Source organism: Cibotium barometz, chromosome 33, assembly GCF_041138505.1.
Source record: "Cibotium barometz isolate CiBa-2024 chromosome 33, ASM4113850v1, whole genome shotgun sequence".
Lineage (NCBI taxonomy): Eukaryota > Viridiplantae > Streptophyta > Polypodiopsida > Cyatheales > Cibotiaceae > Cibotium > Cibotium barometz.
Genome location: NC_141078.1, coordinates 50024522 through 50047954, shown reverse-complemented (window position 1 = coordinate 50047954; position 23433 = coordinate 50024522). Strand labels below are relative to the sequence as shown.

The 23433-nt window shown below is 42.4% G+C and overlaps 1 protein-coding gene across 2 annotated transcripts in view; it reads left to right on the top strand.

The window, feature by feature from the left end:
• LOC147619683 (uncharacterized) overlaps positions 1–16615 on the top strand; it is a 42030-nt gene extending 25415 nt beyond the window's left edge. The window contains exons 2-7 of one of the 2 annotated variants that reach the window (XM_086773377.1): positions 1786–1917; positions 2037–2282; positions 2428–2544; positions 15518–15700; positions 15846–16060; positions 16189–16615. In XM_086773377.1, the coding sequence (XP_086629503.1) occupies positions 1786–1917; positions 2037–2282; positions 2428–2544; positions 15518–15700; positions 15846–16060; positions 16189–16516 (1221 nt within the window). In that variant the 3' untranslated portion in view covers positions 16517–16615. The remainder of the gene's footprint in view (positions 1–1785; positions 1918–2036; positions 2283–2427; positions 2545–15517; positions 15701–15845; positions 16061–16188) is intronic. The other variant, XM_086773378.1, reaches the window with a different exon arrangement.
• The last annotated feature ends 6818 nt before the right edge of the window (positions 16616–23433 follow it).

Genomic DNA, 23433 nt, shown 5'->3' with positions numbered 1-23433 from the left:
CCATATGTGGAGATAGGGGATGACGACAATCATCCAGGGTTAAAGGTTCGAATCCATCATCAACTTTACCAGAAGGGGGTGTCACGTGCATGCACAATCCCAGGTTAAAAACTTGATTTGCAGCAGATAAACATTAGGGTTAGGGCATTTGCTAGGCTCAGACAGGCTCAAGAAGAAGCTTAGTGTGGACACAGATGGAGTCGGCCAGATTTACCTCAGGTCGGTGGTGGAGTAAATGAGTTTTATGTCCACTTAAGCTGGCCGACAGCAGTTGGCCAGTTGGACTGGCAGCCAAAGGGCCTATAAAAGGCATTACCTTGTTCATTGTAGATTCATCTCACTCCTTTATGGAGTAGATCATAGAATAGGCTTTTGTTTACCTTATGGGAAGGCCTAAGGCCATAGACATTGTACCTTTTTCTGTACTCTATGAATATACTGAAAATACAACCATCTCTCTCTCTCTCTCTCTCTCTCTCTATTCTTTGTCTATGCTGATTGGTCTTGCATCAGGTGTTCCTATGCAGTGCTTAGGGCTGAAAGAAGAATTCCCAAAGCTTATGCATGTTACATTCATGTAGACTGAATGAGATATTGGGGGTTGGAGATACTTTGGTTTCAGACGAGCTCGTTGAAGAAGGATCTAGCTTACTTAGCATGTTCCGCATGAGCCAGAATTTATTTTGGGCCATTGTGAGAGATCACATAGGAACATGGGAGTGTTCCAGAGATGCATCAAGTGGAGGGATCATACTGAAGACGATATATCTTGGGGAGACTCATTTCCTCGACTTTCTTTCTAATAGGTGGAGGGGTCTAGTTTAAAGGAGAGAATATATTATGGCCCCAAAGATCATAACATGGCTGGTGTATATTTTGAGGCTAGGCTTCTACCTGGGGGCGGCTGTGGATAGATATGCTATGGATATTAAGCAAGTATGGGGACTTTTGGGGACTTATGGCTTGGGAAGTGTGAAAGGGATTATTTACTAATAAGTATGCTTTCCTACTTCATCTATAGCAAGCCTTTTATATACGAGTTTCTCTTTTCTAGTAGTCAAAATAAAAATGCCCTCTCATAAGCAGACTATGATCATGTTATGACCCCAATTGTCATATATAGCGGACGTGTATCTTGAGGCTAGGATTATACCTAGGGCAGGGTTGGATGGGATGCATACATATGTTATGGCACTCATTGGCAAGGGTAATGTGAAGAGCTGTAATCAGCTATATATAATAATAAGTGTGCTTTCCAGCTTTATTATTAGCCCAAGCTTATACACGTCCTTGAGTTGTCATGACATATGTATATGAGGATGGATGCTTGTGCTTTCTACCTTTATTATTAGCCCAAGCCTATACACGTCCTTGAGTTGTCATGTCATATGTATATGCGGATGGATGGGTGTGACACTCAGCTGGCCAAACACCACAATAGCACTGCACACTTCTAAGAAAAGTGAACTTTTGGTTGTTTGAATTGGAAAGCATACATGATGGCTTTATTTCAAAAACACCTCACTTTGCATGCATGTAAATTGATTTATGCAATGAGAACATTTAGAAGATAATGCATAACACATTAACACTTGCAATACTCACTAACACAAAGGTTTCAAATGCGTTTAGATAGTGAACAGGTGTGGCTTGTTTGTAAACTTATTTTTTGCTGGGTTAAATATAAATATTGAGGAGGAATGCTCTTGATTATGTCAGCTTCTAACTTGCAACCTATGTGCTTAATCTTTATCTTTAAGAACATGCATTATATATCCTTTACAGATAAGATTCCTTGAAGATCTTTGTCCAGATGACAAGGATGATGGGATCGTCATTCGGACTCGTAGAATGATGCGTGAGATGTCGATAAGTGCGGATGAAGGTCTTCAGAAAACTCTTTCATTCTTTGAAAAGGTTTCTAGCTGTTCTCTCCTTTTTATTTTGGTTCTGCCACATTGAGGTAATAGTAGACTTTACTACAAAGGTCTACTTGAATGACATGCTCTATGTTGCACAATTTTTTAAGTTTTTAGATGGAGGCAAGGCGTGGAGGGATAAGTACGTTGAACATCCCAAGAAAGGCTATATCACACCTTATTGAGGAGTTTCCTCAAGTGCTCGTTCGCAATCTGGATTCAGATCTCAAGGCTTTGGTTAATTACTTTGAGGACATTGGTGTACCAAAAGAGTACATTGCTTCTGTATTTATGTGCTATCCTTCTATCCTTCTCTACCGCTCTATAGAAGAACTTCAAAGTAGATTACGAATATTGAAGAAGGTATTATTAAGCTCCTTCATGTTTTTGCCATTTTGTTGTTGATATAATTTGACAATCTCTTGTAGACATTTGTCCTTCAAGATCTGTGTGTGCGTTGTGAAGAGATTGCTCAATATTTAACCTTGGCATTTTCTCATGTATAAAGCAAGCGAGTGTTAGGCCCAGAAACTTTGGAAGAATGGTTGTGAAATACCCATGGATTTTGAGCAGAAGTGTAGAGGACAATGTGAAAGCCGTTGTTGATTTTCTAACAACAATAAAGGTAATTTTGTTTCCTGAAGCAGATTTCTGTTAATATATGCAGTGGTATATGCACAGACTTTTGCAAGAAGAACGAGGGCTGGTAGTTTTATATTTTGTGCATTTATATATCATACATACGATTACGCCCCATGCAATGCAGCTTTATTCTGTTAATACATGCAGTGTTATTGCACAGACTTTTGCAAGAAGAACGAGGGCTGGTAGGTTTATATTTTGGGCATTTACATATCATACATATAATTATGCCCCATCACGAAAAATTCTTGTGGTCAAGTCTCAGTAGAGGCACAGGGATTCAGAGGAGACCTTCAAAGTTGGCTGATAGGATTTAACAATTTGGGTAAGGGCCAACCAAACTGGGTAACTTCTTTTGGCAATGCCCTAAGAATAATGAGCAGTGTAAAGGTGTGCATCCCTTTTCAAACATTTACTGCAAAGGGTGTCCTTTTATGCTTACCTTGAAGACATTGCTCTTATGCGGTGTCTATTTTTTGCCATACTTTTATGAGGCTACATGGAAAGCGAGTTGTGCCAGCTGACACAAGTTCCAAACAGTTGCAGCCAGCTGACCTGCAGTTATTACTGGTCAGCCTGGTCAAACCTGCCATGTGGCAGCAAGCTTGCTGCCTGCATTTGGGTGTCCTTTTTGAGGGGTTAAAGGTCACCCAAAGGTGCCCACAGGCTGCCCATGGCAGGCCACATTGCTCCAGCAGTTCTGTGACACTGTCCTGGTTAAAAGGGCTTCCTCCAACCTTTTTCGGTGCAACATCTTGCTGCTTGGTCACTCACGTGTTCATGTTGTCTTGTGATCATGTTCATCATGACCTCTGTTTGGTGTAAAACCAAGCTCCTAGGCCTATTGCTAATCAAATATGGATTCTCCTCGTAATGGGGGCTGTACAAACATGAGCTAGAGATGTCTCTGAAGTGGGGCATTGTTGTCTAGCAATTCTCTCAATAGACTCACATGAAATGCATTGTTCGTCTGAAAGCTACGTCATTCATCTTCTCGTTGATTTCATAAGGCCCGTACATGTGTCAGACAACTTAGGATACACTATATGGCCCACAATATTTTTTAGACAGCTCCAGATACATAGTCTTATTTAGACTACTTTATGTGTCTATCTTTAAAAACTCAAGAACCTAGTCAGCCTCTCTCATAGTCACAAGAAATGTTTTGAGGTTTCCAAAATCTTTGTTTCTTGTTAAAAAACCTGCGACGTTTCAATAAATCAACATATTCATTCACTCTCTCTCTCTCTCTCTCTCTCTCTCTCTCTATATATATATATATATATATATATATATATAGGGTGGTGAGACAAAGCTCCACAACAAGAGTAGTTTCCTAAGTCCTTCCCATGGTGCAAGAAGTAATGACAAATGGCACCGCTGCTATAGGGGAATAGCCCCACCGAATAGCTACAATGCATTTTGAATGCTTATGAGATGGAGGCACCTCCATAGTGTACCCCCCCATCCCACATGATATTGTATCCCCTCACTGTACTCCACTCACCTCCATAGCGTACCCCCCCCCCCCTCACTATTCACACCCTATAAGGGTTTCTGTTTACCTTCCAGTTCGAGTTTCATTTTCTAGGTGCCAGTAGTATCATCTATATATATATATATATATATATATATATATAGAGAGAGAGAGAGAGAGAGAGAGAGAGAGAGAGAGCTGTATTAACGTCTACTAGAGACCGAACTCGACCTATGAGACAAATCAATGTCTCTGGATGTCCAGAAAAAAAAGGACAAAATGAACATGAAATAAACTATGAAAGTACTGAGCTAGTGGGGGGGTGTGATGGATGGAGCACTACTGCTAGAGGCTCAGTATGCAACCTATATGCGTAGGGTATACAAGAATGCAATGCAGATCTGTCTAGCTCCAACCAGTACCATAATGGGGGTGTAATATGTGATACATAGGCGAGAGAGAGAGAGAGAGAGAGAGAGAGAGAGAGAGTCATATTAACGTCTACGAAAGACTCCAAGGGTCTATGAAACCAAAAGTATTACCTGTTGGATGGTGGAGGGCCGTGGTTCTCTCAATCAAGGTCGTTTGTCTTGTGAGAAAAATTGGGCTCACTCATAGAGATCTCTTTTGGGGCGTGGAAGTGAAGCATGGGTATGGGTTGTGGGTTGTGATGTTAGAGGAGAGTGTTGGAGAGATGCTGCAGCCAAGCACATAACACCCCCCCTCCCCAAACACACACACACACACGAGTACAGTCGTGAGAGTACAAGGAGAGACACAAAGCAATGTTGTAGACTACGTGATAAGTGCCAAAAGTACAATATAAGATGAACCCTATATTGAAATAAGGGTGGGTTTACACCTAGAGTGCATGGGGTAAAAAACTCCTCTTATGGAGGGTAAAAGTGTCCCTTGCTAGTCCTATTGGAGTTCACCCATCACTGCCATGACATAGATGTCTACAAACTATTGAGATATCAACCTCAACTAGTGCTACGGCGGACATTGATGACCCGCTTGGGTGATAGCTTCCGATCTACACTACTGGCATGGTTGGTGAGATTATGGGTGATATGCGGCCAGTGGGATAACAGGCTGTGTGACAGCCATTTTGGATTACTAGAGATTGGTGTAGTTATAGCGCCAACTCATTTAGTCGGGTTCACATTATAGACTGATCCTTGTATGTTGTAGTAGTTGAGTACTAACCCATATAGTGTGTACTCTTATCTTTATGTTATGTTGGTTGAGTAGAGAAGAAGAAGATAGAAGAAAATTCAACTATCCATCTCTCTCTTGTGTCTTGCTCTCTCTTGTGTGTGTGTGTTTGCTTACTAGGGTTTGAAGCTCTCCCTCTCTCCCACATTCTCTTTATGGTATCAGAGCCTGGTTCGTGTGAGAGCTAAGGAGGCAAGCAAGAGGCAAGAACAAGCAAGGAAGGAAGTGGTACTACACGGGTAAGAGCACCATCATCTCTCTTCCCTTCTTGGTTTAGGTACAACACCCCCTCAGTAGCTCTGGGAGCTACACATCTCTGTTTGAGAAGGTGTCTTCACGGGAGTGGAGCTACATGGTAGGTATGATGTCCTATTCGATAAAGTTTTTTCGGCTAGATTCGCGTTTCGGACGCGTTACGGGCACCGTTTCGTCACTGCAGGGTATTTTCGGCAGTTTTCTGGAAGTTCTGGTAGAGAACTGTTTTTGCTCGAAATCTGGTTATTGCAGTGCAGCAGTGCATTTTGGAAGTGCAGACAAGGTTTGCACATGTATTGTTGATACTGGGTGTATGTACATGTACTCTGGTCACATTTGGTGACACATATGCTGTGTTGAAGTACTACTGCTGCAGTAGTTCCAGGAGATACTGCTGTATTACAGGTTGCATACAGAAGTTATGTGTTTGCAGGTTATTTGATTGCTGTAAGAAAACATGTCTGACGGAATTAATCAGATTGTTAGTGAGAAGTTGGATAAGAATAACTTCCATGCCTGGAAGTTCAGAATGACCAATTTCCTAATGGGTAAATAATTTTGGGTGAATGATTTTGTTGATGCTGGGTGTACGTACATGTACTCTGGTCACATTTGGTGACACACAGGCTGTGTTGAAGTACCGTTGCTGTAGCAGTTACAGGAGATATTACAGGTTGCATACAGAAGTTGTCTGTTTGTAGGTTATTTGATTGTTGCAGGAAAACATGTCTGACGGAATTAATTAGATTGTTAGTGAGAAGCTGGATAAGAATAACTTCCATGCTTGGAAGTTCAGAATGACCAATTTCTTAATGGGTAAAGGATTTTGGGATTATGTAGGAGGAGACAATGAGGAGCCTCCAGAGTTATCCGAGGAGAATGCTACTCCTGCAGATATAAAGGCATTCAAGGATTGGAATCAAGGTGCAAGAAAAGTCATGTACTAGCTTTCAATTAGTGTCACAGACACTATGATAGAACATATACAGGATGCAAACACTCCAGCAGTTGCATGGCAGAATGGTTTAGATGTTCCAGACTAACACGAAGGCAAGGAAGTTGCAGTTAAAGCAAGAGTTGCATAGTGTGAAAAAGAAAAGCATGTCCATCAATGAATATGCCTTAAAGATCAAGGGCATTGTTGAATCCCTTGGGTCTATCAATGTATCAGTGGAGGATGATGATTTGGTGAGTGTCTGTCTGAATGGGCTTGGCAAAGAGTACAAGCCATTCAAGACGTCCATTGCAGTTAAGGAGAATATTCCTAACTTTCGGGACTTGATATCTATACTGATCATAGAAGAAAAGGCTTTAGGTGAGGATTCTTCTTCACAAAGTAAGAACACATCGGAACAGGCCTTCTCTCTCTAATTCAGGTAGAGGCAGAGGTAGAGGCGTGGTTGAGGCCAAGGTGGTGGCCGGCAAGGAAATCAGAATTCTCGACAACAACAGTCCAATGATTCATAGCAGCAATCATACACAGGTGGAAGAGGCCAATCCAGAGGCAGGGGAAGCCAAAGAGGCCGAGGTGGTTGGCAAAGAAATCAAGATGTAAATAGCATAGAGTGCTATTACTGTGGCAAACCAGGACACATGGCAAAGGACTGCTACAAAAAGCAGAATGACATTAAAAGTGGGAAGTTGCAGTAAGGTAACTATGCATCATCTAGCAAACATGGAGATGATTGTAAGGTTCCTCCCTTAAAAAATGGGAGAAACACTTAAGATAGTCCGCTAAGTCTTATCTTGGAAAAAAAATTTCCTATTCATCGACACCTTGACCCTGTAGAGATTCAAGGATACGATTTATAGGTATGACCTAGCTCTATCCCGCAGGGGGAGCGTGATTTCCTAAACATCAAATCACCCTAGGGCAATTGATCAAAAATTGGGCAACTACTAGACTTGATTTCTAGGGACAACGCTTTTTTCCTCATCTTATGCAAGGCACAGCCGCTGGCCTAGTCTTCTTGAATAGAGTTGCCCAAGAACCTAACTATCTAACGTAGGGCTTTTACTTAATTTGTTGGAAAGCTACCCGACTAATCGGGTCCACCCATCCGTAGGATGGTGCCGTCAGGGCATTCCATCCTCCCACTTTTCACCCTACTCACGCATCAATTTGTTTTCTAATTAATACGACCACACTGTTTGACATAAATAAGCATATTCCTTAATTAGGGCCCTTCTTCACAAGGTTCGTTATAACAGCCTTCTTACACAATACAATCATACCAAAGACAAGATGCAATTATATAAAAAGTTTATACATGAATCCATTTCCATACAAGCCAATCCGGCTCTCTTATTATTATTCTGCCGATGATCTAGAATTCGGCCTTCCAGCCTCTACATGCTGGGCAAAACCCTACGGGACCATACACCTCATCGTCGGCCGTTGGCGAGGACTCAAGCCGGCCTGTCGCCCTCTCAGGCTCCATCGCTCGATCCTCCCGCCCCTCAGAGGGATGTCTGTACGCGTGGACCAAACAGTGGGCGGCCGTCCCTTGGTTCTTGGACGGCCATTGTACGGGCGCCCTAGTAAGTGTGTACGGACCAAATTTTTGGGACGGGTTACCCAAATTTGGGACGCCCGCCTCGATTTGCGTGCCAGACCGCCCCGGGGGGCGAAATTTTTTTTTGTCCGGGAGGTTCTTCTGGTCGCAGGGGTTCAGACCGTTCGTCAATCGGACGTGTGGTCGTGCATTTATTAAGGTTTAAAGGTCGCCGTTTTCTAACTAAAATGATTGAAATTAGCGTATAGGCTTGATCCGGTGTCCGTTTTGGATGCTGTAAAATCCTATATTAGGGTAAAATCGCGCGCAGATTCCAAATTTGGGCTCAGAATTTGAAGATTCTAAGTGGAAATGACTCAAATAATAAAATTATTGATATTTATACCATAAAAACTCATAATTACATGGACATTTCTTTATTAGTGAAGATGGGTACGTTACAATGATGACAGAAGTGAGCAGTTGTTTGTGATGCAGCACATGCTTAGTTCCATAACAGGGGATGTTTTAGGATCTCAAGATATATGGTATGTGGATTCTGGCGTCTCTAACCACATGACCAGTCATACTGAGTGGTTTAGAGATATGCAAAAAATGAAAAAACCAGGTTATGTAGAAACAGGTGATGATACTGTGCATCCCATTGTGCATGTTGATAAAGTGCCATTGTCTATGCAGGATGGCAAAATGAAGTACTTGGTTGATGTACTTCATGTTTCGAAAATTACAAAGAACCTGGTTTCTGTTGCAGATGGTTGAGCAGGGTCTGCAAGTGAGGTTTAATCCTCAAGGATGTTTTGTGGAAGACTTCAAAAATAAGTGTCGCTTGTTTCAAAGGGTAACAGAAATGGCAGGATGCTTACTTTTTTGGATGTGAACATGCCTGAGATAAAGGCAGCCATGTTTGCGCATGGAACAGGTATCATTGCAGATATTGACATATGGCATAAGGGCATTGGTCATGTGAATGTACAGCGACTGAAGTCTATGCAAGCCCAAAATATTGTTGCAGGTTTGCCAAAGTTTAAGGTTGACGGTATGCATAAGATATGTGAAAGCATGCCAATTTGGTAAGCAGGCCAAACATGCTTTCCCACATGAAAAGCATATCAATGCAAGGCCATTGGATGTCATACATTCAGATGTATGGGGACCGGCCAAGACTGCAACGATTGCAGGTTGCAGGTACTATGTTACATTCATTGATGACCACACTAGGAAAGTGTGGGTTTATTTCATGAAGGAGAAAAGTGAGGTGTTTGCTGACTTTTAGAGATTTAAAGCCTTGGTCGAGAAGGAAAAAGACATGCAAATAAAATGCCTAAGATTAGATGGTGGGGGAGAATATTTCTCCAATGAGTTCAGCGATTTTCTGAGAAAGCAGGGAATCAAGAGGCAGTTTACGTGTAGGTACACTCCGCAACATAATGGTGTTGCAGAAAGGAAAAACAAGCACATTGCAGAAGTGGCACGTGCCTTGATGGCTGAAAAGAATATGTCACATTACTTTTGGGCAGAAGCAGTATCAACTGCTGTGTACATTATGAACAGGACACCCACTGCAACTGTTCATGGTATGACTCTTGAACAGAAGTTTACAGGCATAAGACCGGATGTGTCTCACTTGAAAGTGTTTGGGTGTATTGCATATGTACATGTTGCTGCTGAAGTGAGAACAAAGTTGGATCCAAAGGCAGAGAAATGCATCTTCATTGGTTATGCTATGGAGCAAAAAGGTTATAGATGCTATAACCCTACCACTCGTGAGATGCGAGTGAGCAGAAATGTTGTCAATGAGATGAGTAGCTGGTACGCACCAGTAGTGAAGGCAACAGAAGATGCAGATGTAAGAAGTGCTGATGTTGCATCACATGTAGAGCAGCAATCACAGGTGCTGAGTGGACCAGGGAAGTCCTCGAGTAGTGGATCCAATGTTAGCCCATGGTCACGCAGGTTGAGGAATAATGCAGGTACACATGTATTACGGAAAGGGAAGGAAAAGGTAGATCAACCTTTTGTGCCCGATCTGTTAGCAAGTCACTCATATGTGGATGGTGACTCTAGTGGCTCTGAGCAGAGCCTTGATGAGGAGCTTGGCATTCCGTCTGTGGTTACTCCTGGTGTAAGGAGAACCAGGGCTGTTTTGAGGACACCTGGCAGTGATCGAGGTGTACGTAGGTCTACCAGGGTTAGATGCCCTGTTGACAGGTTGAGATATGATGGATATACAGCCCATCATTATGCTTACATGATAAAAGCAATACAGGAGGTTGAGCCCACTTGCTTTGAGTAGGCAATTGAAAATAAGAAATGGAAAGATGCCATGGATGAGGAGATGGCAGCGTTGGATGCAAATGCAACATGGGAGTTAGTGCCTTGGCCTAAGGGAAAGAAAGCAATTGGATGTAAGTGGGTGTATAAAGTCAAGCACAATGCTGATGGTTCAGTGAGCAGGTACAAGGCAAGATTGGTTGCCAAGGGCTATGCGCAGACTTATGGCATAGACTATGAGGAGACATTCAGCCCGGTTGCAAGAATGGCAACCATGAGAGCTGGCATTGCTATGGCTGCAACGAAGGGTTGGTCTTTACATGGATGTAAAGAATGCTTTCTTGCATGGTGATTTGCAAGAAGAAGTGTACATGATGCAGCCACCAGGTTATGAGAGTGATGCACATCCAGATTTTGTGTGCAGGTTACGCAAAGGCTTGTATGGCTTGAAGCAGGCACCTAGAGCATGGTCAAACAAGATCGGGAATTAGTCATCTATGTGGATGACTTGATTATCCTGGTGATAGTGATGCAGACATACATGATGTCAGGATGCTTTTGAAGCAGAAGTTTGAGATGAAGGATTTGGGTGAGCTGCGGTATTTCTTGGGCATAGAGGTGGTGAGATCACCTCGTGGCATTTTGCTATTGTAGAGGCAGTATGGCTTGGACATGTTGTCCAAGTATGGTATGACAGGCTGTAAGCCTATTTCACTGCCATTGGAGCAGAACACAAAGCTTTCCGCAGATATAGGTGAGCTTTTGGAGGACCTTACTACATACAGGCGCATAGTGGGTAGTTTGATCTACATGATTATTACAAGGCCAGACTTGAGCTATGCTGTTGGACTTGTGAGTCAGTTTATGCAGGCTCCTAGGAAGCCACACTTGGATGCGGCTAGACGGATCCTCAGGAACATTAAGTCCACAGTTGATTATGGACTTTTCTATGAGACTGGTACAGAGATACAGTTGCATGGGTACACAGATGCTGATTGGGCTGGTAGTATTGCAGACAGGAGATCTACCAATGGTTTTATGTCCTCATTTGGGAGTATTGCTGTGAGTTGGTGCAGTAAGAAGCAGCCAACAGTTGCCTTGTCGAGTACAGAGGCAGAGTACAGGAGTGCTGCTATGGCAGCTTGTGAGGTAGCTTGGTTTCAGAAGCTACTTGGTGACATGGGAGAGCTCGTGGATAGCAAAGTTGTCATATATTGTGATAACATGAGCAGCATACAATTGGCCAGTAACCCAGTATATCATGCTAGAACGAAGCACATTGAGGTGCATTATCACTTTGTGAGGGAGAAGGTTCTAACAAGAGATGTAGATCTGGTATATTTCAGCATAGAGGATCAGGTGGCTGACATCTTCACGAAGGCATTGGACACAGAGAAGCTTCACAGGTTTAGGAGCTTACTTGGAGTGTAGTGTGTGGAGTTGAGCTCGAGGGAGAGTGTTGAGATATCGAGCTCAACTAGTGCTACAGCGGACATTGATGACCCGCCTGGGTGATAGCTTCCGCATCTACACCACTGGCATGGTTGGTGAGATTATGGGTGATATGCGGCCAGTGGGATTACAGGCTGTGTGACAGTCATTTTGGATTACTAGAGACTGGCGTAGTTATAGCGCAGCTCATTTAGTCGGGTTCACATTATGGACCGACCCTTGTATGTTGTAGTAGTTGAGTACTAACCCATATAGTGTGTACTCTTATCTTTATGTTATGTTGGTTGAGTAGAGAAGAAGAAGATAGAAGAAAATTCAGCTATCCATCTCTCTCGTGTCTTGCTCTCTCTTGTGTGTGTGTGCTTGCTTGCTAGGGTTTGAAGCTCTTCCTCTCCCCTGAAAGAATGTGCACAAGCGGAAGCAAATAAACATGAGAGAGAGAAAGATTGCAAGCAAGAACAAGAGCTTAATTAGCTTGAGGTTACAGAGTACAAGAGCCAGCAAATAGGGCAATGAAAGATGATTGAATGAATAAAGAGAGCAACTCTTATATACTTGTGCATGAAGCAGTCGGCTGTAGAAAACAGGCCGACAGGACTCCACGACAGCTTAAAGAGAGATGCAATATTTTAACACCCCCTCTGCATCTTGAAGTGTGCAAAAAAAAAAGTCAGAAGATGAAGGAAACTTGGTTGATCCTGGAACTCATCCGGACCATCAACAAGTGAACTTGCCTGTCTATATAGTTGGAACTCCGACACACAGGTCCCATGCTCTAGATTTAATATAAGAGAGCTTTTGAAAGCTCCCTCTCCCGCCCACAAGCCGTTTTTGGATCACTAGACAAGTCTGTGTCAGTGTCATGTGACTTGTCTTTGCCCTTCTTTGAAGACTTGCCCTTGTCCTTGGCTTTGCCTTTGTCCTTGGCCTGACAATCTTTTGACAGGTGGCCTTTCTTTCCACACTTGTAACACCGACTCCGAACTTTCTTTTGCACCGTCGAGAGTGCCTGATTACGTCCAATAGACGATGAAACTTTCAACTTCCCCTGTGAAACTAGGATGGATTCCTCTTCCAAGAGGAGAGTACACATATCATCAAACTCGAGGGAACGTGTTGTGATCTGTACCCACAAAGCTCGGGAAACCATGTCATAATCTGCAGGAAGCTTGATGAGGAGGAGAGCAGCTAATTGAGAAGAGGTCAGGGTAGTACCCATTGCCGCTAATTGGTCATGAATTACCTTAACCTTCATCACAAATGACTGCATGGAAGTCCTTGCTGTAAACTCCAGGGAAAAGAGCTGACCCAATAGGTTGACAGACCGCATTGTAGAGTCCCGTGCATATAGATCTGTCAGCTTTCTCCAAACAGAAGCAGCACAATCCAATGTTTGCACGGCGGGGGAGACCTTTGGTGAGATGGCTCGTACAAGTGCAGAGTGAGCTTTTGAGTCTTGATTCTCCCAAGCTGAAAGTTCTGCGAGAAAGGCATCCTCTTGGTCCTGAGTCCACTTCCTAGAGCTGGTAGGGCGTTCGGGCTTTTGTTCGTGGCCCTGAACGATCTCCCAGAGTCCCTTGTGTGTGAACCAGACCTTCATCTGTAGCTTCCAGTGATCATGGTTTGAACCACTGAGCTTGTCCTCCTTGTTCGTGCAAGGGGGACCCATGTCTGCCTCAAAGAAGCTATGTCTCAAACAACCTCTGTAGCTAAGCAATCCACGTGCTCTCTCAAGCACCTTTCCACAGGATCCAACTAGGGACTAGTAGCCCCCTCTGAAGATGCAGGCTGGACAGCAGCAAAAGAAACCCAAAAAACACACCACCGGGAACCTCCTACCGGAAGAGGGAGGGGATCTTGGAGGGAGAAGAGCTGATGTGCCACTTGTCTGATGCACTTACTGAATCTGCAGCTAGAACTCCTCCACTTGCCTCTGTAGAAGAAAACGCAGCTTGGGGGCTGGCCGACAGCAATTGGAGGGCTTGTAGAGCAAAAAACGCAGCTAAGAAAGAAAAACACAGCCACTGTTTGAAGGATCTACAGCCTGGAGAATCTAGGGAAGCAGAAAACGGAGAGAAGCAGATTGTGCAACAGCCAGAGCCTAAACGTATGATACCCTGAAAGAATGTGCACAAGCGGAAGCAAATAAACATGAGAGAGAAAGATTGCAAGCAAGAACAAGAGCTTAATTATCTTGAGGTTATAGAGTACAAGAGCCAGCAAATAGGGCAATGAAAGATGATTGAATGAATAAAAGAGAGCAACTCTTATATACTTGTGCATGAAGCAGTCGGCTGTAGAAAACAGGCCGACAGGACTCCACGACAGCATAAAGAGAGATGCAATATTTTAACATCCCCCACATTCTCTTTACAAACCCCCCTTGGAGTGATGATGTGAACATGTACATGGAGATGGCAGATTAATTCCCAGAACGCAGTAAGCCCAAAGCGTTGCGGAACGCTTCAAACTTTTCACGAGGAAGTGCCTTCGTGAACAAATTTGCTAGGTTATCATGTGTAGGTACCTCCATTCGACGTAGTTGTTCATGGAATACCACATCACGGCTCACTATGATCTTCTTTTCTCGAGGGTCACTAAGCCAATATCCCTTCGACTCTATGTTGTAGCCCAAGAAGATGCATTTCTAGATTTTGGCATCAAATTTGGTCCTCTGAGCATTTGAAACATGTACATAACATTCACCCCCAAAAACTTTCAAGTGTGTGGCTGAAGGTTTCTTGCTTGAGTAGACCTGTAATGGACTCATCCCTTTGACAACTTTTGTTGCACTTCTATTAGAATACAAGGTGATCAGAGTACAGTGTAACCCGTGGCTAATAAAAGAAACACCCATGTCTTTGATACAAGGCATCAATAGAGCCGGGGTTATGTCAAAGACTACAGATTTTGTCCCCCCTTGGTGATGCCCTCTGTCTATTGAGATATCTGGGCCTCTGAATGAAACCATCCTTTGTGACTCACGTAAAACTGCATCTTTGGGGTTATCTGGGAATGTGTGAACCATGATGTAATGTGAGTGTGTAGGCAGAGGAGATCAGAACAGATGAGATGGTTAACCTCTTGAAGAGTGAGATGAAGGAAAGGTGCATGTAGGCTGTACTGTATCGGTGGGATCCTGGAGGCAGTCTACGTGAAGCCCTTGTAAGAGAAACCATCAAATGACCCTGACATACTATACTCTGTTATGTCCCTACTTTGCTAGTCCACGATGACTCCAATGCAATCCTTGGGGGTCTCTCTGTGTCTGAGGTGTAGACACGTTATTATATGAATGTCACTTTAGAAAAAGTGCATCTACTAGGAGAGGTGCTGCTCAAAACTCTGGTAGCATGATGGAGTCTGGTATGGATGGTGTGGTACGGATTGTTTACTCCAAGTCATGTGGGAGAACATCATAACCTAGAGCCTCTCAATTCTCTTTCAGTCCCGTGCTCCAATATCTGGTCTGCAAATCGAAGCTCCATACATCAGCACAGGAGTCACTGAAGTGTCAAAGAGCCACCCCTTAGTACTGGGTTCCTGGAAGTGTGCCTGAAAGCACTCTCTCTGGAGGATCAGGGCAGCATATCCCTCGTCAACCTCGCCTGGGTTGCTTATCTGGAACGTCTTCAATGTCACATGAGTTAGAACATTTCAAAAAGTATGTAATGTATTGCTTGCAGTGAAATGTTTGAAGAAGAAGAAAGTCAATAGTAAAGACTTGACTCTGATGATTTCCTAAGGTTGACAAGTGTTCTTTTCAGGTTCCACCAGGAAAGGTTGGAGATTCAATCACAAAATGTCCCAATCTGCTCGGGTCTTCTACGAGGACTCTGCAGTTAATGGTTCAGCAGATGATTTTAACTGGTGTGAAAAGCAAGAGGATAGGCTATGTTATAGCCCGTAGCCCACAACTCTTACTGAAGACACCACGTTCATTCCTTGAAGTGAGTGCCATAAAGGGTAAAGTTTAGTGTGTGGTGTGGTGCTGCTTTAGCAATCATAGTGCTTGTTTATGATCTAATTAGCTTGGCTGATCAGTTTTTCATTATCATGAGATTCTGCAATGAGTTCTGGCTTCCCTTGCTGCAGATTGTTAAGTTTTTGGAGAGCTTCGGACTTGATGAGAGTGATATGCCAAAGCTTTTGGTGGAATCGCCTTCTTTGTTTGCATCAACTGTACCATCTCTACGAAAGAAAATCACGTTCCTCCAACAGCTTGGAATACGCAATGAGCGCTTGAAGTTTGTTCTGCAGAAGTATCCTGAAGTGCTCATGATGAGTGTGGAAGAATCTTTGAAGCCACGGTATATGCTTTTTCCAACCTCAAGATTGTTATGGTATCTAACAGTACCTTGTCATCGAGTGTAAAGCTTGGGTTTAATGTATGCTGCTGCACGACAATTTTCTGATTGGAGACTGCAATATGCAACAGGTTGAAGTTTTTGCAGAGCATGGGCCTGAGTAATGAGGAAATCTCATTTATGATCTGTGGGTTCCCTCCTCTGCTGGGCTACTCCATTGAGGGTGTTCTTAGGCCCAAGTTTGACGTCTTACAGAATGTTCTTTGTCACCCAGTAAAGGAGGTGGTTCTATACCCCAGATATTTTAGTTATTGCCTTCGAAAGAAGATTCTCCCCAGGTCCAGAGTTCTGAAACGTTTGAATATTGAGTCAGATCTGAAGAGCATGCTGTCGAAAAGCGATGATCAGTTTGCACAAGATCATCTTGGGTTTGGGCGGATGCTTGTGCCTCCTGTTTAGAGCGAATTAGACTCGAAATTTTGTAAATTGGTAGCCTACAAGTCATTTGAACGTCCTTGGTTTAGTTAGAATTCCATTTTTCAGCATAACATGCATCAGGTGGCCAGCTACATTGAGACTTGCACAATGCCCTTCTCTTCAAAGTCCTTGTACTTTATTGGAGCATATTATTCAATGATGAATTCCAGCAGAAAGTACTTGACAATCAACTTTACCAATAATGTGAGATATCAGTTAACTTTAAGAAAAAGACCAACAGAGGCAAGTGTTGATTGTCCCTCTGCCCTTCATGCAATACATAGGAGTTGAGCTATAATGTAGAGGCTAGTTCTCATGGTAGAGTCTTCCATCATCCTGCAATGGATACCATATTTTACCCATTCAGAAATCTGAGGGTGGTCATGGCATGAAGTCAATTTTGAGTCAATTTGTTATGGGTATCGTGTGTGTGGAGAGAGAGAGAGAGAGACCATTCATGATACGTTAGCTTTGCAATGACGTTAAAGGATTTTGTCTGATCTCCAACCCCTCTCTCCATATAGGTGACTGTGTGTGTGTGTGTGTGTGTGTGAGATTCTTTAACATCATAGCCAAGCTATCGCATTGCGTATAAGATGCATAGGGTGGAGATGAGATGAATCCTTTAACGTCATAGCGAAACGAGTGGCTCATGTAGTGGACCACTTGTGTGCACGGGTGGATAGATGCCTTTAGCATTGTAGCCAAGCTAGCGGATGACATATGATCCACATAATGGACGAGGTATGATCCGTATTGTGAGACCAAACGATCCACATAGTGGACTAGTATGACCCATATCGTGAGACCATAATGTAGAGAATGGAACTTGGAGTCCAACGCGAATGCTGTTGTTTGTGCGCGCGCGAGAGAGCTTGTCTAAGGTGGTGCAACTAGCATGCACAAATGCATGTAGTGTAAATTTATGTACAAGAAGAATCTCTCTCGTGTCTAAAATTGTCACGTGCACCTGCTATACGAGGGTGCCACGTGGATATCCTCTTCCTTCCCTTTTTGAAGGTAAAATATAGCATGTTTTTTTTGTATTTCAGTGTAATTTTTGATGGGCTTTTTAAAAATATAGTTGGGAACTCGTGCTTCGCACGTCTTTTGAGGCTTCCAAAATCAAATTCTACCCATACTCAGGCTTTAAATTTGGCACTTGTACGGGAGCCTTTCACAATTTCAAGTGCCAAATGGCACCTCCGTTTTTTGGTAAAAGTGCCAACGTGGCACTTTGAAAAAACAAGGGAAGTGCCCAATGGCACCTAGCCTTAGGGGTCTAAGTGACCAGGGGTATATATCCTATATAATATATATAATATAGTAAATATATATAATATAGTACACAATACATAATAAATATGGAAAGTCTTCAATAATTTATGATGCCTTTAAAAATTCTCTTGCTATAATGTATTTTGTGTGATGAGAAGACGTCTATTGAATTGTGAAAGCTTAATGCACTTACAAAACTAATATGTTTTCATTACTCAAAGTAAAGTGGTTTGTTATTAAAAGGGGCACTCAAAATTTTAGCCAAAGGTGACATTTTGACACCCATGGTTGATGGCAAAAGTGCCACTAGATTTTCTATGGCACCTAGACTTAGGTGCCAAATTTAAAGCCTGCCCATACCTCCTCCTTCCTTTCCCGAACCTCCAAATTCTTGCCATGTGGTAGCTTTGTGAAACGCTTAAGATAATATAGAGATGCAAGTATTTTACTGCCAAAATGCTTAAAAACGGGCGTGACAACCCAACAAAAAGCAATTGTGCTTCCTCAACACACGCACACAGAGTGTGTGTAGGTACATGGGTTCCCAATAATGATAAGAATGCCTTGTTGGCCATTCTAATCTATTGAAATATGAAAATAGTGCATGAAAATGAGGGCTCGAAGGTTTTGTCAATCAGTGCATTGTCCCAAATAAAATTTTAACCCACTTGGACTATTCATCGTATTAAGGTCTAGACAACTGATTAGGTCAAGTGTAGAGCATTGGGCATAATACATACCAATTTTAGGACTTGGAGAGAGTGGACGACATAAATCTCCAATTTTAATGCTCAACAAGCAAGTTCCAAGCACCTTGGGCACCATGTTTGGCAAGAGGTGGCTCATTTATGTTGGGTGTAGACTATAGGGCAAAAAGGCAAGGCAAATTGCATGAGTTAAGGCATTTGATTTTGGACCCAAGTAGCTCACTTTCTGTTTCCAAGTTTGGGTGTCCATATGTGTGAAGCTCAATCTTGATAATACGGTTGGAAAAAAACCATTTCATAGCTTATGATGATAATCATAATAATAATGGATCCTTTTCCTATGAAAATTCATAGCAAGCTATGTTACCTCTAAATTTAGATCCATCAGAATAAAAAGTCCAAACAAAAGTATGGAAAAAGAGGAAGAGCAGGAAGATGGGAAGGTGAAGAGGATGGGAAAAAGAGAGAAAGAGAGCACGTGTTTGGGAAAGTGAGGCAAAGATTTATAGGGAAACTTTGACATGGAGGAGGAGGATGGGAAGAAGAGAGAGAGAGCACCATGGTTAAGAGACAAATATAAATAGGAAAATTTTTGCTATTTTTGGTTCAACTTCTTTAAGAAGATTTTGTAATTTGAATTTATCTTTTTGTCCCCGGACCTGGCTAGAATGCAGAGTACAAATGTTGCAACAGTAATAAAAGAAACACAGTAGGGTTGCTTGCTCCATGGATGGCCGCTCGAAGGATCCCAGGCTCCAGCCTTTACAAAAGGACTCGGATAAACAAGGATAGTCTAGGGTGGAGCCTCTCTACTCGACTGCGAAAATGTAGACGATAGCAAACTCTGCCGCCTGTTGAAACCTCCGTCTGCTCCCTAGATGTCAAACCAACTAGGGCAACATGGTGCCTTAGATTGGGTCGTCTGCCTGTCTCACTCTCAAGAGTCGTCACACTGGCGCTGGTGTTGACTGCTACCACCTTGTTGTTAGGCCTGGTCCTGCTCCATCAACTATTGGGGCACATCAACGCATCAGTTGAGCCCCTGAGAGGGGGCTGTTGTCGATGAGAGCTGGGGAGAAGCCAGGAGCTGTCGATGACACTGGGTAGCTAGGGTAGATTTCTCGGTCAGGGTAGATGCCCATTATCGAGGGGGGGATTATATGGCCAAGAAAGTCTCCTTGGGGGGGCACCGGCTAAGAAAAATGAATGCACAATGCATATTACAAGGGGCTTAATAAACTCATAGTTAAAGAATGGGTATCCATTGCCATGTATGGATGATCTCGTGGGTTGGCTTCGAGGAGTACAGTACTTCACGAAAATTGATTTGAGGTCGGGGTATCATTAGATAAGGATTCGATCTATTCTGGTTTAACCAATGCTGCAACTACTTTCCAAATGATGAATGATTTAGTTTGACCATGTCTGGGAAAGTTTATCATTGTATTCCTAGATGACAAACATGTATAGTAAGTCATTGCACAAGCAGAATGTCTTACAGATATTGAAATAGGAGAAGCTCTAAGCAAAGGAATCCAAGTGACTTTTTAAAAATAGAGCTCCTTTATTTGGGTCATATTATCATTAGGATGGTATATGCGTAGACCTAGACAAAGTGAGACAGTTTCTTGAGTGGTTGGTGGCACATACTGTAAAATAGTTTTTGTGTTTTACGAGCTTCTTTCAAAAGTTTATCTAAAACAATACCAAAGAGGATGCACCGTTGACACGACTTCAAAAGGGGGGGTTTTGAAACAGAAGGGCAAGAATCCTTCAGTTTTTTGGAATGAAATTCTTAACATGAGCTTCGAGTCTCTGAAAGAGTTGGTGTGACTATGGAACCTATGTTTCATTTAGTGGATCCTAGCAAGCCATTCGTGGTCAAGACAGATGCTAGTGATTTTGTCATGGGAGTGGCTCTTTTCTAGGATGTTGCCTTTGAGAGCAAGAAGCTCAATAAGGGTGAGATGCGGTACTACGGACACGAGAGAAGGAGTTGCTTGCAATCATCCATCCCTTGAAGAAGTGGAGGCATTATCTCTACTGTTCCAAGTTTGTTGCATGGACTGGCCATCATTCCTTAGTACTAGTACATTTGTGACCAAGGCAATTTTTACAATTGCAAGGCCATGTGGGTTGAACTCATGCAAGAGTTTGATCTTGAGATACGATACCGCAAGGGATCTAGCAACCGGGTTGAACTCACGCAAGAGTTCGATCTTGAGATAATACGATACCGCAAGGGATCTAGCAATCGGTTGCAGATGCCCTTAGTCAGAATCCTAAGGTGAATGCCTTGCCAATAGCTCAAATATCAACTAGCCTCTATCTTTGTCTTTGGCAAGGAGATTGTTTCTTCAAAAAGGATCTGCAAGCTCATTCAGACCAGTGGGGAGATTGTTTCTTCAAAAGGATCTGGCAGCTCATTCAGACCATTGGGGTAGCTTTAGAGATTTGGGAAGTTTGAATGCCCAGATGAACCATGCCGAAAGGGAAGTTAGTTTAGCAACATTCCATTCGCAATGGATTGTTAATGTGAAAAGACAAAGTCTATGTGGTGCCGAATGTCAATGACTACAAAGGAGAATTCTCTTTAAGTGTCATGATTTTCTACGTGCAAGGCATCCATGCAATCAAAGACACTTGCATTAATTAAGAGATATTTCTAGGAGGTTTACTTCATCCTCTAGAGATAATAGAGGAAAACTAAAGTATCTCAATGGATTTTATAATTGGGTTACCTTAATCCAGCTGAGTGCGTGCTTGGCTACTCTTATGTGTGTGTGTGTGACGCTAGGAAAATTATGGGCTTATTTTGGAGCCCTCTAAGGAGTTTCATGTTCTTTATCTCTCAAAAAATTGGGGCCACGGTGAAATTTGAGCACATCATTCCCAAAATTTTTGGAGTTGGTAGATTTAGAATGTACTCTTCAAGGTCTTTCCAATGGTATATAACATGATGGGGTTCTAACATAGGATAGTGAAGCTTCCCAAAAAGTGCTTTCAAAAGTGATGATGTGCCATGTGACATTACATTTTGGCATCTTAAGTCTTATTTGTGGTGTATCTTGAGCATTACTACTTGAAAGTTATCGGAGATTTTATATTTGAAATCTACTCATCATAAGCTTCTCATCAGTGATATGTCACATGGAGGGGTTCTGACATAATATTGATAGGGCTCCCCATGGCCCCATTGTTTAGAGAGAGAAAGAGCATGAAACTCCTTAGAGGGTCCCAAAATGAGCTCATAATTTCTCTAATGTTGCTTGCAAGGAGCTCAAAGTCACCCTCTCGCCGCCTGCATTATTCTTATGGTGTTAGAGCACTGGTTTATGTGAAGAGGTCAAGGGGAAAACAAGAGGCAAGCAAAGGAAGCGGTACACTAGTAGTAAGGCAAACTTCATATCTTTCCCTTGGAATTAGAAGCAAACCTCTATAGGTAGTTGCTAGACAGCAAGAGTAGCAAGAAGGCAATGGTCTCTTCCAAATTTTCCAGGTCCACTAGTCACGTAACCATATCATTTTTAGTCATCCTTTCACTAAATGCAATACTGAAACTGGATACTATGTATTCCATGGCATTACAACATCAACTCCATAGGTCAATCAAAATGGGGTTTGCCACTTTGTATGATGTTTGGTATTTCGTGGCATTACAACATCAACCCCATAGGTCAATAGAAATGAGGTTACCCAATTACCACTTTGTATGATGTTTTAACGCCTATAAGCTTATGCTCCCAATTCGTTCTATACTGGCTTGGACGATGTCATATAGGAGTTTATTTGTGCTGTCTGCCTAGCTATTGACTTGCGAGTAATATGAGGAAGACTTTATGTGAACTATCATGAGGTAATCAATCGCCTCATTGAATGCAACCCTTGGTCACTAACAAGCTCCAAAGAATGGGTATAGTGACCTCCTTGTGTAAGTATTTGGTAGTGATATGAGCATGGACTTTCCTACTAGCTTGATTTCTACCCACTTTGTGGAATAGTCCATTGCTTCTATGATGTACCGCACTTAGGTTTTATATATACGATAGGACTTTTGCATCCTACGATAGGACTATTACCCGAGTGAGGGGCACCATGTCTCTCTGTTGTGGTACAACAAATTGTTGACACTAATCATAACCTTTGATGAATTTTGTCGCATCACCAAATAAGGTTGGCTACCATAGTCTTGCTTGGAGAACCTTTTGTGTTGTCACTTCCCAAGCAAATTCGAAGCAAAATGTCCTCATGCAATTCCTAAGTGTGTATCCTGTAACATATGTATAAATTTGTCCACTCAGACACACCTCTGTAAAACATCATCTTTACATAGCTTATATAGTTATCCCAGTATTAGTTTGATAAGGTTTCGCTAGCTTGATTAGCTGACGCATCTTATCTTAGTTCAAGGGTCGATCTTGCAAAAAACCATAAGCAAGGTATTGGGATATTTTGTTAATCCAACTAAGCACCATATTAATTTTGAACAAGCATACATTCGAGAGATCATAATCTATTCTAGTCTGGGTTGCTTCCACATATAAGTAATCATAACCACATTTTTGGGGTTAGAAACAAGAGGATTGAGTCGATCCAATAAAGATCTCTCCAAGGTTGGACACGTTGGCTACTACCGGAGGTTTATCATATTCTATGCTAATATTGCTAGGCCGTTGTATAAGCTTTTGATTATATTTAAATGGACCAAAGAATGTCAATAAGGCATACGATGAATTAAAGAGGAAATTAGCCAGTGTACCCATCTTGAGACCACCAAATTGGGACCTTGTGTTTTCATGTACATATTGATGCATCAAACCTTGTAATTGGGTGTGTTCATAGCCTAGGGAGCATAAATTGGATTACCAAATCTGCTTCACAAAAGTCAACAACTCAATGATTCTGAGGTGAATT